This window comes from Chelmon rostratus, chromosome 4 (genome assembly GCF_017976325.1).
Source record: "Chelmon rostratus isolate fCheRos1 chromosome 4, fCheRos1.pri, whole genome shotgun sequence".
Lineage (NCBI taxonomy): Eukaryota > Metazoa > Chordata > Actinopteri > Chaetodontiformes > Chaetodontidae > Chelmon > Chelmon rostratus.
Window position 1 is genome coordinate 2,126,152 of NC_055661.1, and position 15,273 is coordinate 2,141,424.

The 15,273-nt window shown below is 40.9% G+C and overlaps 1 protein-coding gene across 1 annotated transcript in view; it reads right to left on the reverse strand.

Moving 5' to 3' along the window:
* The window catches only part of LOC121605055 (cadherin-2-like), an 86,145-nt gene that overhangs the window by 5,303 nt on the left and 65,569 nt on the right, over positions 1-15,273 (reverse strand). The window contains exons 13-15 of the mRNA XM_041934797.1: positions 13,788-14,021; positions 10,654-10,793; positions 2,376-2,537 (exon numbers count right to left, since the gene is read on the reverse strand). Of these exons, the coding sequence (XP_041790731.1) occupies positions 2,376-2,537; positions 10,654-10,793; positions 13,788-14,021 (536 nt within the window). The remainder of the gene's footprint in view (positions 1-2,375; positions 2,538-10,653; positions 10,794-13,787; positions 14,022-15,273) is intronic.

The following is a 15,273-nucleotide window of genomic DNA, read 5'->3' on the forward strand; positions in this document are numbered from 1 at the left end:
AAGCTGTCTAGATCAGCTTGCCTTGTCTGACAGCTCCCGCTCATTATTCATAGCTCCGCTTGGCAGATGTCTTTATGCAGCCCGACCAAAAGACACGCACACACTTACACAAACAATATGGAAGCAGCTAGCGCACAAAGAGCAACATGCGTCAGGCAATGATGACTCCTCACGCCCAGGATGCCAAACTGTCTGGCCATGCACTCGAGAAGTGATGACAGTTATCAGCCCTATTAAAGGAAGAGTTCAGTCTCCTCAGGAGGCCTATCTAATTAACTCTGAGGCTCATGTTAATCCAATCCTGAGAGAGTGTAACACTTTTAGGAAGGTTTAAAGGTAGAGCACACACAGATGAAAAGCAGTGACAGATATTCCACTACAGCGTGCTCATCTTCTCACTGGGACTGAATCCATATATAGGGCAGTACTGGACTGAAGGGAGAGGCAAGGTGAAGCAGGCTTTTAACTTTTTTCACACCTTTCCCGTGTAGAATTTTGAGCAACACCATGAATTCCTTTGAGGAGAAACTGTTTGCTGTTCTACAAATATTCACTGCATCAAAACCACAAGGACAAACACAATGATTCTTCAGAGGAGATCAGGGAGGCAGTGGGACAGAGCAGGATGCCTGTGGACATCTTAAAGAGTGGTGCGACCACTCGTCTTACGAATTAGTTCGCTTGAAGCATGGTAAGGCCTGAATGCTCCTTTGAGAAGCAAACTGAGGCTGTGTTTGCTTATAAAGCCAAGCAAATGGTGATGAATCCTTTTTTTCACCTCAAGAATCAATCAAACAGTTGAAAGGTCTTCATAATAATGAACCACATTCTGAACAACTCAGTCTCACAGAGCATTTCTGCAACGTTCAGGTAGTTTTTTCTTCACCTGTTATTTATTCAGGGGAGTTTCATTGAGGGCACATTCACACCTGGAAGCTGCTCAGTACAACCACAGTCTGATCTGCCAGCCCCAGAGCAGAGAGCTCCACTGGAGCAGCTGGGGTTAAGGGCCTTGCTCAAGTGTAATGGTGATGAGAGGTGCTTTTCACTTTCCCCACCCAGATTTTATCTTGCTGGCCCGGGGGTTTGAATCAACGTCCTTCTGGCCACAAGCTCACCTCTCTAACCTCTAGGGCACAACTGCCCAAAATGATGATCCAGCAGCAGCAGGCAGCTGCTTTCAGTGAAAAATAAATCCTCTGCACACTACCTGTATCAGTCCAGCACCGACACTATCTGTTGCTGATATGTCTGCTGGATGTGTAAATCTGTTGGTCCAAGCTTTGTATCATTTCCTGTTGGTACAAAATGGAACGCTGTAATTTCCTCTATGCTACTCTATGTGCATCTACAAGAACAGGAAGTACAAAATACTGTATATAGTATGGTAAATATAGCAGAAAATAGAGCACAGTGGCAGAGTTCCCCAATCTCCAAACTGTCCTTTTAAGGAGCTGAGGATGGCCGCAAGCCAGTCTGTGGGATTAACTAAACTCAGTGGATTTACCTCCAATTAGGTAGCCAGGCTGTGGCCACGTCTGAGGCCAGATAATCCTGACCATTAGCAAAGATAATTAAGAATCACAGACACAGTGCTCTGTGTTTCCCTGCCTCTCACTCTCCTGCTACACTATGCTTCTTCAAAAAGCCAGTGTTGGCTGCATCCTCCTGCCAACCACACACCATCACTTATCAGTGATACATCACGGATACTTGTGTATGTATTGTGTATATACCAGAGAAACAGATTGAACTACTGAACCTATAACTAAATGCGTTTAAATCTGCATCATTTGTGTTATAATTTCTGCTTGTACCTCCCTGTTTGACAAAAGGCATTGCGTTTTGTTTTAATTAGCAGTTATCAAAGTCTCTGGATGTTACAGTGGGTTAGTTCCCATACTGGCAGCACTGAATAGCATCTGTTTGAAAAAACTGTTTGAACCTCAATATCCCTAAATCCTGTAAGGTGATGAGGTACACTGCACATACCCCGGCCAGTCTTTGATGCTTTATACCAAAGGATAGAAAAGGGATGAGAGAAGCAAAAATCTAACGTTGGCAAATCCAGCTTTTGCTGGACACAGTGTTTGCTTACTGCTGTCGAATAGACAGCTTGTATTTCACTCAAGTTGTGATTCATCACTTCCTGTGTGCTGAAAAGTGCATGTGACAGACACCAGAATTTAATCTGGGCATACAGACTGAATGTCAGTTAGGGAGGAGGGGACATCCTCCTCTGCTGTGATGTGCTGGTTTAGACTGACAGGAACACTTATATTTTACACAAAGAGGTTACCACAGAGGTTTAAACACCATGAGATTTACACCAGGTGTATGCATCGAGCACAAACAAACCCTGAGTGTTGTCCTACCTCATGGATGAAGTCTCCTATATCACCTGGGTGGGGGGCAGCAGAGCGGAGAGGGTACTGGTGGTCGTGATGGAGGGGCCTCTCATCCAAACGTCGGATCCCCACTTTGACACACTCTGACTCCAGGGCATCAGGCTGCTGCAGCTGACTCAGATCGTAGTCCTAAACACATACAAAACAACACATATGCATGTTGACTTCATGGTAACTCAAGTCAAATTCATTTATAAAGCTCAGTATCACAAATCACAAATCTGCCTCAAGAGGCTTTACGATCTGTACAGCACGCCCTCAATCCTTGGACCCCCAATTAACTGTAAGGACATTCCACTGACTACACATCCACAACACTGTCTTTAACTCCCAGGTTCCCACATCTCAGATTCCATGATGTTTTCTGGAGGGAATAGTCAGCAGGCTTTCATGTATTAAACCTTCCGTCCTTCCTGTTGGTGTTGTTTGTTTGTTTGGTTTCCAGTGCAGCTAAACTGAAAGCACCAACAGTCATGACTGTGGAAAAATAAATGATTTCTGCTTAATATCTGTTAGGTGAAGCGTACTAACAAGATTAAGATTCTGCAGCCACATTAGCAGCTCTGTGAGGCTGCACCACAGTAAAATGTGCTAAATGTCAATGGCAGCACTAACATGCTCACAATAAAAATGTTAGCAAGCTGATGTTACATCATATTGACCATGTTAAAGATATGATAAGATAAGATCAGATGAGATAAGATAAGAAAAGCTAAAACTTTATATTTCCCCAGCCGTGGAAATTTGGGCATTACAGTAGCATGTGATAGCAGTGGGAAGAAAAATAGCAGCAGAGGTGGAGAACATTCTAAAAAAATAAAATAAAATAAAAATAAATCAATAAAAAATAAAAATTACTATCTGTGAGCTAATTTAAAGTATTGGACAAATTAAAATAATGACCTGAGAATGGTGCAAGATGAAAAGTCTGAGACAGTGTCAAAAAGTCTGAACCAAAGTTTCAGGGCATCTGTCCTTAGTTTTTGAGAGATTTTAGTCTGGACCAAAGTGACGGACCAGCCTAACAATGAAGTCATATATGACTACAGTGTGACTAAACATGAATTTTCCTGACTTCATATAGAATCTACAAACTGATTTGCCTTTTAGTGTGTAATACAACCCCTATCACCATCCATCTGCCCTGTGTCAAGTGACAAGCAATAAGAGACAAATGCAGAACTTTTCAGATAAATTTCTCTTAAGATGGTGAACCAAACCATCAAGTGAACCAGTGAACCAGAAGAACCCCTAAAACCTCCTACATTTGACATCTTGAAATGAAGGTATGAATGACTGTCCTCATACCTCTCCGAAGCCTGTTCTATGTGGGTGTGTGCTAGTGAAGCAGTGTTTTACGAAGCTAAGATTGACTGTTCTAGTTTATACTGCTGTGGTATTTTGCTGGTGCAGGGGAATGTCCACGCCATACCATATGCATTGCATAAAAAATTGCAATAGAGCCTGTTGCTGCAATGAACATGTTTTGGTGAAATGCAGATTGCTGCGATTGTTTAAAATGCATAATGGTGTTAAGCAAGATGAGAATAAGAATCCACTTTTATTTCTGAATTGTCTAAATCATTACAAGACTTGTAATTAACCCTCTATAGGGCACTCATTGAAATGCTTTGAAATTCAAAAGAATCAACCTTAGAGTGTTATTGGAGGCCATAACAAAAGTTTATTTCTGTGAATGAAGTTACCATATTTAGTTCCTTGCCCTAAAGTGGTAAAAAAAAATCCAATGAGTGTATGTAAATTATACAACAAAAACACCTTTATGGTCAAAAGGAACATGTATGTTTCACATTAGAACATCACTTTTAGAACATTAGAACATAGGTGCTGATATAGACACCTTTAACACACACAGTATAACATGCACAGTACAACTCTATGTTGCAGCAATAGATGTATGTTAGATATATATTTTTACATACTTTTTTTGTACATATACATATATACAGTCAGCTTTAATTTTGTATTTTGTATTTCTCTCATTCTGTTGTTATTTTTTTTCCCAACTGTCATTACCTGCTGCTTGTAATACCCGAATTTCCCCAGCTGGGGATTAGTAAAGTCTTATCTTTTATATAGAAAGGGTAAAGGACAGTAAGGCATGACGTGAAGGCTGTAATAGACTATTTCACAGTGTGTGTGTGTGTGTGTGTGTGTGTGTGTGTGTATATACATATATATATCTATATTCCACCAATTTCCAGCAAATTATTTGCATTTTCCATTATTCCTAACCATTTTTCACAGCATGTTGTTAAGTTTTGATTATTATGAGTCGGCAATAATGAATGATAATGATGGTAGGAAAATCCATTCAGAAATTTAAACACTATTTCAATTTCCACAGTTGTACTAAAACATGCAAAGCACTACTGTAGCTCAATGACATAAATATATATATATGTATGTATATATGTATATATGTATATATATATGTGTGTGTGTGTGTGTCAAAATATAACAGGATTCAACTTTAACTGCAAACATTACTGTGATTTCACATAAAATTGCATGTTTATGCATGGAGATGTGACCTCTGTATTGTCCTAAAACATAAGTTTAACTTCAAACACTTCTCCTGAAAGAGACATGTGTCCTTGGTAGAATATTTGGGCTGCTGTAAATTCACACTTCAACCTAACTGAGAAAAATGAGTTCTTGGATTTGACTTCATTTCAAACCCCAACAAATCTACCTATAAAATGTATAATAGTACATTCTTCTCAATGCCAGGTGCACTGCATGGCTCTGCAAAAACAACCCTGGTGCTAATAACAAACTTGACTGATTCATGAAAGTAGCAGTGTTCGTCAGGACCTTTAGGTTCTCGCTGCATGAAATAGTTGATGTAGTGAGAATTTCAATGACTCAAACAGGCAGCACAGTTGCTCTGATGCAACGTCTACCATTTCTCCTACATCATCTGTCCTAAGGGAGTGAGTGAACCCGACCATCTAATTAGCATCCACTTAGAGAAACACAGTCTCTCTTTCACCTTCTCTTACAAAACATCGGCACAGTCGGCGGGCAGAAGGGAAATGTGTGTTACAGCCTCTGATCTGTTTATGTTGAATAGTATTGTCTGAGTCACTTCAGCAAGCATCCAGAAACCATTTCGTGCTCTCTTGTCTCCAGGGAAATTGACTAAAGCAGCCTTTTCAGGACAATAACAGCATGCTGTGGACTGACCTTGGGCTTTTTTCACTATAATGGCCGACCGGCAGAATACTTTTCAGTGAAGAGCAGCTGAGAGCCCTCAAATAACCTGGCAGGGAGAGAGGAAATGTGTGCTTCTTCTTGTGTTTCTATACTTACAAGGACCAGATAGTCATCTCAGAAAGGGCATTTTCAGTTCTTCAAGGACTTTATTTAAAGAACTATACCAGTATTTTTCCACCGATTTCCAGCAAATGATGTGTATTTTCCATTATTCCTAACCATTTTTCACAGCATGTTGTTAAGTTTTGATTATTATGAGTCGACAATAATGAATGATAATGATGGTAGGAAAATCCATTCGGAAATGTAAACACTATTTCCATTTTCACAGTTGTACTAAAACATGCAAAGCACTACTGTAGCTCAATGTAAAAGGTTAGTGCTTGTATTTGGAGTTAAAGCACACACATACATTTTTGGCTTTCAAAACTCACATTTTGATCAGCTATAGAGTAAACCTGCTCCTACTGGACTTTCACAACATTCCCACAACTGCAGCACAATTGGTGGCTGTTTGAAAAATGGAAAACAATGCTATGAAAAAGACACAAGATGTGCGTTTATGATCTTGTTCACACATGCAGATTTAGAAACAGCAGGCTGTCGGGCATGTTTAGCATTGAGAATATAGTTTATGTACTGAGCTCCATGTGAGCAGCTGTTTTTTGACATCACCTCAATACTAGCTTCAGATGACACAGTTCACTTTAACATACAGATGAACTCATATCTTTGAAGTAGACTATATTTTCTGTGTAATATATGCTATTGAAACTGTGCACATACATTAGAACAATGGCACAAAGCAGCCAAGATTGAGCTGCTCTCTGTGGCAGCATCAGATATCTAAACTTCCTGTCGACTCCTCCATATCATGCCACTGGACACCTTTGAGCCTCAATTCACGATGACTGCCATCCTATCTCTAGCACACTCGAGTCTGTATGTGAAATATGTGGTTTGGTCCGGTGTAAAACTCATCTGATCATCTGCGATGTGAGCTCACCTGACATAGTGTGACATGATGTAACATGGTCCTGCAAGATCCCTGTTATCACATAATGTATTGTGGCCTTTGGGTAGGATGACCTTTGGACAACCAAAGCACAACCTCTGCCTGCTACTGTGCTTTGAAATGCAGCATTCATTGGTGGCAGGTCCCCAGGAGTATTTAACTATGTTTACCTCTCCACCAATCAGACACTTCTGCTGGTATTTACCAGCCATATTCTGCTCCAGGACAGACATTTATACTCCACTGCATAATGTAACCTTTAATAAGCCTTTAAGGTTCAAAAAGTATTAGTTATAGGAGGAACAGAACTGCTATGAATGAAGGGCTAATAATCTGGGCTAATGATGTGTACTTTGTGTGTGTGTGTGTGTGTGTGTGTGTGTGTGACATACATCTCTTTACACAGAGACCTTCCTTATGGGGACAAAACATAACATAAATCATTAAATTGTAGGGTATTGGGTTAAGGTTAGGGTAAAGGTAGGTTAGGTGATGAAAACATGGTTGTTTGTGTGTGTGTGTGTGTGTGTGTGTGTGTGTGTGTGTGTGTGTGTGTGTGTGTGTGTGTGTGTGTGTGTGTGTGTATTTCTCATGCTTAAAGCCAGAATGTGTTCCTTAGAACTGAGTCTGTTTTTATCCAAATCCTAAATCCAGACAAATAAAGACCCAGGCTCTCTGCAGTAAAAAAACTTAATAAATATCTAATCAAACACTCTCCAAAACCTGCGCAATGTGTTAGTGTAGCAGCAAAAACAGTAGAAGCAAACCTTGATTTCTTTCAGCAACTTTGTGTTTAGTTTATACTGCAGTTGAGAAACGACATGGATGTTAGTTTCTTCAATGTACTGACTCATGGAGAGGAAACTGACACAACCAAAGCCAAACAGCACAACCACTAAGTGAAGCTCTCATTTTATGTATATCGCTTTATTGAAGGTGGTGTGTGTAATGTTTGACTTTTGCCAACAAGTCATTTGTTTCATTTGGGAAAATCTTCACTGCTCATAGAAAATAACAGAATTTAAGGGGAAATGAATGTCTTCTTTTTGAATCCCACATTTTATTTGTTTTAGGAGAAACTACAAAAACTTTGTGGGCTTTTGGGGCCCTTTTTAGTTCCAACTTCTTTGTAAATTCCGGGTTCAGTAAGACTCTTAGCCCCTAACGTAATAATCCCCGTATCACTGGAACATGCTCAGTCGCCAACAACAGAAGCTTAAGTCTGGCACCATCATGGAGGTACAGTGAAGAACTGGCTGTCCTCTAAAAAACGCCTAAATACAAAAAGAGCCAGAGTAGAAAAAGGAAGGTACATGAAAGAGTGTGTTGGTGTGGGTCAGAAACAATATCTGATATTCTGATATGATTAGTCAGATTTAAGGCCATATAGAAAATGTCAGATTGAGTGTGATTATTGTTATTATACATGTCACCTGAGTCATACATGAAGTATAAGAAGACGTCTCAAGCTCTGTGAGGATGTACTGCACAGCAGAGCTTGCAAGCTTGCAACATGCTCACAATGACAGTGCTAACATGCTGATGCTCAGTTGGTGTAGGGATGCACGATAACTGTTTTTTAAAACCGATACCGATAATCGATAACTTTCAGCTCCTAAAGGCCGATATTGATAACCGATAACACACACATATACCTAACATCATGACATCAATACCACAAACAAAACCAAAAACAGCGGCCCACAGTGAGGGGCGGTTGCTAGGCAACGTACGTGTTTATTTTCAGAGCCGCTGCGCAGTGAGAGATGTGACAGGCGAGAGTAGACTCATTTTAAATCAATAAAATGTGTTTTAATCACTATTTTATGTCACATTATTGAATGCTTTAGTAGTAAGCCGTGTTCTAAGCTGGATAACGTATAGTGAGCAGGTTCCTACGGAGAAATAAACCCCACCGCTTCATGTAGGGCTTCTATGTCATTCTGAAGAAAGATACATGATCCCTTACTTAGACTCATCTATGTAAACAAACTGAATAAAGGACAGTCCATAGTAAGGCAAGCGCCATCATGTCCATGATTAAATCTTCAATAACCTTAGCCTGTGGGTCATCTTTGGCAAATTTCTTGGATTTTTCGAAAGCCTCGCCGACGTGTGTCAGTCCCGGTGGCTTCTTTGCGGCTGGCTTGCTAACGTTAGCGTCTTTAGCAGGCTGGCCATCCTCATATGCTTTCCAAACTCTCGTGCAATTTCTCCCTCCTCGGGGAACTCGCTTGGAATATTTGTTACAAATAAACAGCGAACTGTCTCCTTCAGAAACTTTGAAGAAGTCTGAACTCTGTTTTCATAAGCACGCTGTGCTGCATGCTGCATTCAAGGTGTAACGTACATTCCCCTGTTCCCTCCTTTGGTAGTCATTCTTTCGGCCCTTTTAAGTTCATGTTTCTATTCCTAATGTGTAACATGTGTAAAAATGCTGCGAATATTAATTCAAGTCAGCAACTACCAAAATTATGACCGAGTTATCGAGTTGTTTTCTGGCATGAGGAGGTATTCTTGATTTTTCCCAGTGACACCGAGTTTTTCATAATATCCTGTTATCGGGCCGATAACTATCCATAACATATCCATAACTATCGTGCACCCCTACTAACAGGCACTAAAAGTAGTCTCAACCTGACTACAGCTGTGGGTCTTGCCAACCTCTGCAGGCAGCAGGAAAAGTATCCACAGTCTAACTAGCTCTGAGTCTATTGTCTGACTCTGGTACATGAGTGAAGCTGGTTAGCCCCGAAGCCCTCAAGTGGTCTTTTTGGTATTCTTCAGCAAACGGGCTGCCGCTCAGCGTGTACAGGAAGCGTCGGTTGAGTGAATTATTGGGGTTTGTGGGACTGAACAGCTTCAGCAGTGAAGCGTATACAGTGATGGTAAGGCCTGAGGGTAAAACTTGTTATCAGTCAGTCATCACCCGCGTTGCTTAAAGCAAGCTAAACTTTGTCACAGTGACTGAGTTTGTAATACTGCTGAGGTTGTCATGCTTCCATTTTGACCGCGGGCAGTCAGAGTGAAAATGTAATAAAAGCCAGGTGGGCAGGTGAAGGTGTGAGCCTTTGTCAGTGCAAGGCTGGGGCTATATCCTGGAAGCAGCATGTGCCAATGCAGACCTGGCACACACTCGGAAGAACAATCGGTAGAAAACATTTGTTTTCCATTTTATTCCAGCAGGAGTCTGGAAACAGCGAGCAAACAGAAAAATAGTGTGGTGCATTACAGCAGATGAATCTCCCACCTGTACCTGTACAAGACAAACATGTGTGTACAGTATGTTTGTACATACAGTCTGCTGTGTAACCCTCTTCCTTCTACAGCCTCTCTAATGAGCCTCTGCTGCATTAAGTCCTCCATCGAGTCGGCTGGGTAAATTAGGGTTAAACATTTTTCCCAGCAGAAGTGCCGAGCAGCTTACGTACTTGGCACCGGCAGACGAGTTGTGGGGAGGGACACAGGAAATTGTTCTCCAACAGAAAGCAATTAATCCTGTTTCGAGGTCCTCTTTTGTAGTACACTTAATCTTAGCTGGAGGACAGATGATTGAAAACTGTAGAGAAGCAGTGTGTGTCTGTGTGGCAACATTATGTGTCTTTTATGGTTCATTTCTGAGACTATGAGTGTGTGACTGTGTGTTGGTGTGGGTGTGAGTGTGGGTGTGTGAAAGAAATGGGAAACGATGTGTATACCGTATATTTAGTGCCGATAAACCTAAGTATAGCTTGAAGCAAATTCTGTCACAATTATCAGTGGTAAACCCAGAATCAAAACCACCAATCACAGGTAATGTAACAGTATCCTATAGTCAGCTCAGCCAATCAGAAATAACAGGCAAACACAGTAACAATGAAGAGAAAAACCTGAGCTGCATTGGTGCAGACCGCTTCTTGGTGATTTTCACAGACAATGAGAATTATATATATTTTTAAAAGTAATTGTGTGTGTGTGTGCATGTGTGTGTGTGTGTGTGTGTGCGTGTACCTGGTCCTCTTCTCCACCTCCCTCCTCATCATATTTCAGGATGTTGTCTCGGACGTCGTCCTCTGGGTCAATGAGGAGTTGCTTGGCCTGCCGCTCCTTATCCCTCCTCTTCATCCACATCACAAACAGCAGCACCAGCACTGCAAACAGTAAGGACACTACTTAGTATGAGGGACAATTCAGGTTCATGAGAGGATTCCAGAGGAGTCTGTGAACGAACAAAACCAATACTCAACATCTACTCCTCCAAAAAAAGCCCAGAACATTCAGTACACCTCACCAACGTTAAAACAGAGCACCGGACTGACAGTGTTTCTGTTCCTACAGCCTGGTGACTGAAGGAGAAAATACAAAGTATGGCCTCAGGATGGCGCTACAGACCATCCCATGAAACTGTCTTGATTCAAAACAGTTCTTCCTATTGGGAGTCTGAATGTGCTTATCTTGGATATCTTAAACATCTTAAACATCCCAGGATTCAGTCTTTCTTTGGTGCAATACTTGTGTGCTCGTTTGTTGTGAAAGTGACACGAATGAAGCATGGAATCAAAATAAATAGTGCCAGTCCTCTGGGGACCACGACATTTACAAGCTAATTTCATGACAGTCTAGCTATCATTAATCCTATCAGTGGTACTAGAGGCCAAACTATACAGTAATCTGACAATTAGATTTTCAGACAATATAAATGTGGAAGTAGAAAGAAGAAAAATCATCATGAAGTCATGAAGAAAAATCTGAATCATTGCCTGGGTTTGATTACCAACAGCAAATTTCATGGCAACGTGGCCAGTACTCACGAAACACCATCCAATGAGCAGAGAACAATATCCTCAGAGCACAAAGACTTTATCAACATGTATGCCAAAATGATTGAGATATCTATCTATCTACACCCATGCATCGCTTTTTATATATCTAGTTCATTTCTGAGCGGTATTCTTACTTTCAAATCAGAAATCGCACCTGGCCATGATTGTCTTGTAGAAACCACATCTGGTTTGCATTAGCAGTTATTCAATTAATTAATTTATTCATTGCTGATGTACAGTTTCTCAGTAATGGTACTTAGTTACATGGTAAAATTGACTAGTTGCTTTTGTAATGGAGCCTTCTGACTAGTTGGATACTATTTATTTGTTTATTTTACAATTCAGTTAAGTTAACCATAACCAAGCTAAGTCTAAAGACCTTTGCAAGGTCCACTCTTATGCATAACCTCTGTAATTATGTATTTGCAGCTGGCAATGCGACTCAGCGTGCCAGTATGTCCACATTATTGAGTGCCTGGCAAGTCCCAGGACTGATAAGATGGATGGGCAGCTGATTAAAGTGAGAAGAAAGAATAAATAAGCTTTGTTCTCTAACTTTTTCTCTTTTGCTGTTACTGGTTAGTTTTTCCCACTCTCTGCCCTAAAAAGCAAAAATCTGTAAAGGGAAAATCACACATTGATGGAACTGCTCCAAACTCCAGCCTACAATAAATCCATAAACTGACAAGGGATTGTGAGGAGACATTTCTTCATTTTAAGAGGTGACAAGCCAAAAGAGATGGGAAGCGTTGCTCTAAAATACCACTGGACTTAGCAGTTTAGTGTGTGGTGGAAAACACATCTCTGCATTCCTAAACTTCTTAACTTTTGGAAACACATCCACCTCAAAGCCTCTGTTATATCCTCAGCCTACCTTTAGAAAGTCTTAGTTCAATACCAAACTACAACTGAAATCCCCCCACATGGGAACACGTATTCTAAGGATGGCAGAAACACAAAACTCTTATTTTGAGACAGCTGGTAAGTTTTAAAACAAGATGTGAATCATTCTTCTTTTGATCGTATGAATCTGGGTGGATTTATGAGACAGAGGAGCTCAGGGTGTGCATGTGCATGTGTTTGTAAACTTGCACTGCTGTACCTGAAGGGGCCAAAATACATTAGGACACTGAGTGAAATTCTAAGTGAGGACAATTTAAACCCTAGAGGGGCGATTTGAAAAATGGCCTGTCACCATTAGTAACATTTCTCTGTGAAAGCAACAGGGAAGCCTGGCTGCTTGCAGCCTCACAGCCTTTCAACGAGACAACAGACAACAGACAACACATCTAGTCTATTTAAAATAACAAGACCGCTGCTTGTACCTGACTCCAGAATTGGCCTCATTCCATAACGTGGTCACTGGCTAAATACTGAGCTTTAAATGAAATCTTTTGTCTTTAGTTGACCAGGCCCAAGGGCCAGCAGCCTATTACTTCTGCTGTCTCTTTTCTTTCTGCTTGCTCTCCTCTTTACAAATTGCTTTTTCGTAAACTAAAATGCCTAAAATTTTGCACAGCTCCTTGTGGTGGTGCCACAGCAACTGTCAAGATTTAAACCGGAAATTCACAAAGGATCACTCATTGAGGAAATATGTTGCCTTTAAATGCAAATAACACACGGAGAAGAGTAATACATAAAGCAGTCAGCCTGGGAAAAAAAAAATCCTGCTGCCTACTGTGAACCCCGACGCCAAACCCCACTTCCGCAAAATGCACAGAGCACACAAAGACCATGGCTGCTTCACTACAAACCCAGAGACCCAGAAATCTGTCAGTTTGTGTTAATTTGATTGAACAAATTATTATTTAGGAATACGTGAAATATGTAAGAACAATATTAAATAAAATAAGAAAGGTATTTAAAGGGTTATTCCAACTTTAGCTGTAGTTTTATAGCTCGGGTCTTTAGTTCAACCTGCCATGATAACTCACCAAAGTAATCGCTGAGTCTACAGCGATGTACAGCAATGTCGCTAAAAATAGGTCCAATGGGTGTGTGTGTGCATGTGTGTGTGACTAATGTGGTGGTACTTTTTGAATTCATGGTTTGTTGTGTTCTTTATCAGTAGTTTGTACTGTAAACGTAGATGTTATGGCAATTAATGATGGATTTTTGGAAGTTTGTGTCCGAGGGAGAAATTTCTCTTTTGTTTTTTTTTGCTGCAAAAGTTAGGAAATCTTGTCTGAGAGCAATGCCCTGGCATGGCTAGAAAATGTGCTCACACAACTCTGGTAAGTGCAGGCGCTCAAAATTGGAAGAGGGAGGTCTGTAAAGTGTGATTGAATGGGTGAAAAGAGCGGGAAAAAAATGTAGGCTCACCTAATAGTATGATGATACAGATGAGGATTGCGATGATGGCTCCCGTGCCCAGTCCAGCAGCAATGATTCGCTCCATGTCCACACAGTCTCCATGGTGATCACACTGACAGACCTTGACCCTCAGGTAGGACGTGTTGGACATGGGCAAGTTGCCAGAGTCCGTGATCATGATGGGAACCTCGTAGATCCCACTGGCCAGGGAGCCGATCCGCAGTCGAAGCTGGGCATACTCGCCTTGAGAATGACAAGATGAAGATGGAACGACAGAATCACAGAGAAAATGAAAGATGGGCACCACTGGTAATTCCTCACTTACAGACTCCATCCTGTTCCATATTTATGTCAAGTCCACCGGGCTGCCCAGTACTGCTAGAGTCTGGTAATGGTGGCCACTTCCCAAAAAACATTTCAACAATATGGAGTGAACATGTTCCACAACAAACATTTTCCAAAATACCAACAAATATAGAAGTGAAGATCTTACCCAAACCTTACTCCAGGCCTGAACCCACAGAAATCCCACAGTTACTGGGGGATAACTTCCAGAACTACTTAAGTGAAATGGCAAATAATACTTCTACTTCTAAATAGCTCCTGCCACAAAATGCAAGTGAGTCCAACAGGCCCAGATTTACCGTATAATGCAGCCTTAACCTAAGAGGAGAAAGTGGATAATTTCTCTTTCTTGTATTGGAATGGAAACAAATACGCAGGACTGAGAAAAAGAAAGATAGAGAAAACAGTTTGCCGTGTACATTTGGAAGCATACTAGGAACTAAATCAGACTTGGCACGTTCAATAAGGCAAAAAAATTTGCTTTGCAACCAAATTGTGTCACAGAGGCTTCAGTCACAGCAGGCCAGTTGGGGTTCTTGAAGCATCACCTGCAGCTGGTCACCACTGGTCCACAGGCCTCTGGTTGATCATTCCTCTCACCTCTTATTATTTGAAAGGTGAATCAGTATGAGGTTAGTCTAGTCTTAGACCACAGGTCCTCTGTGATTTACAAGTTTCTTGATCTGATTAGTGCCAAACTTAGCTCAGTCAGTGTAGAGCAGCACAACAGACATTTGAATTTGGCAAGCTTTGTTTTCATTATATCATCACTTATCACCTGAGCTATGAAGGCTCACTGATGGCTCTTTTGGCACACTTAAAAGTGAAGTCTCATGCTGCTGAGTATAGAAATTCATTCACTGCTAAATCAACAGGCTGTCACAACACCTAGCATTTGAACATTTTGGTTTCAAAACTGTCTTAAAAAACTGACTTCTTACAGCTACAGACCTGAGCTGAGACCATCTCCTTTCAATGCATAGACCGATTTAATACGTAAGGCATGCTTTATTCCTTCTGTTTTAGTTACTGTTTTTTTCTGGATAAAAATATGACACTTGAATGTTTTTGTTCTCAGGTCTCATGTCAAGTCTTCAGAGAGTCTCAAAAAACTCCAGTCTCCTTGCAGTCACGTTAAAATCAAATTTCA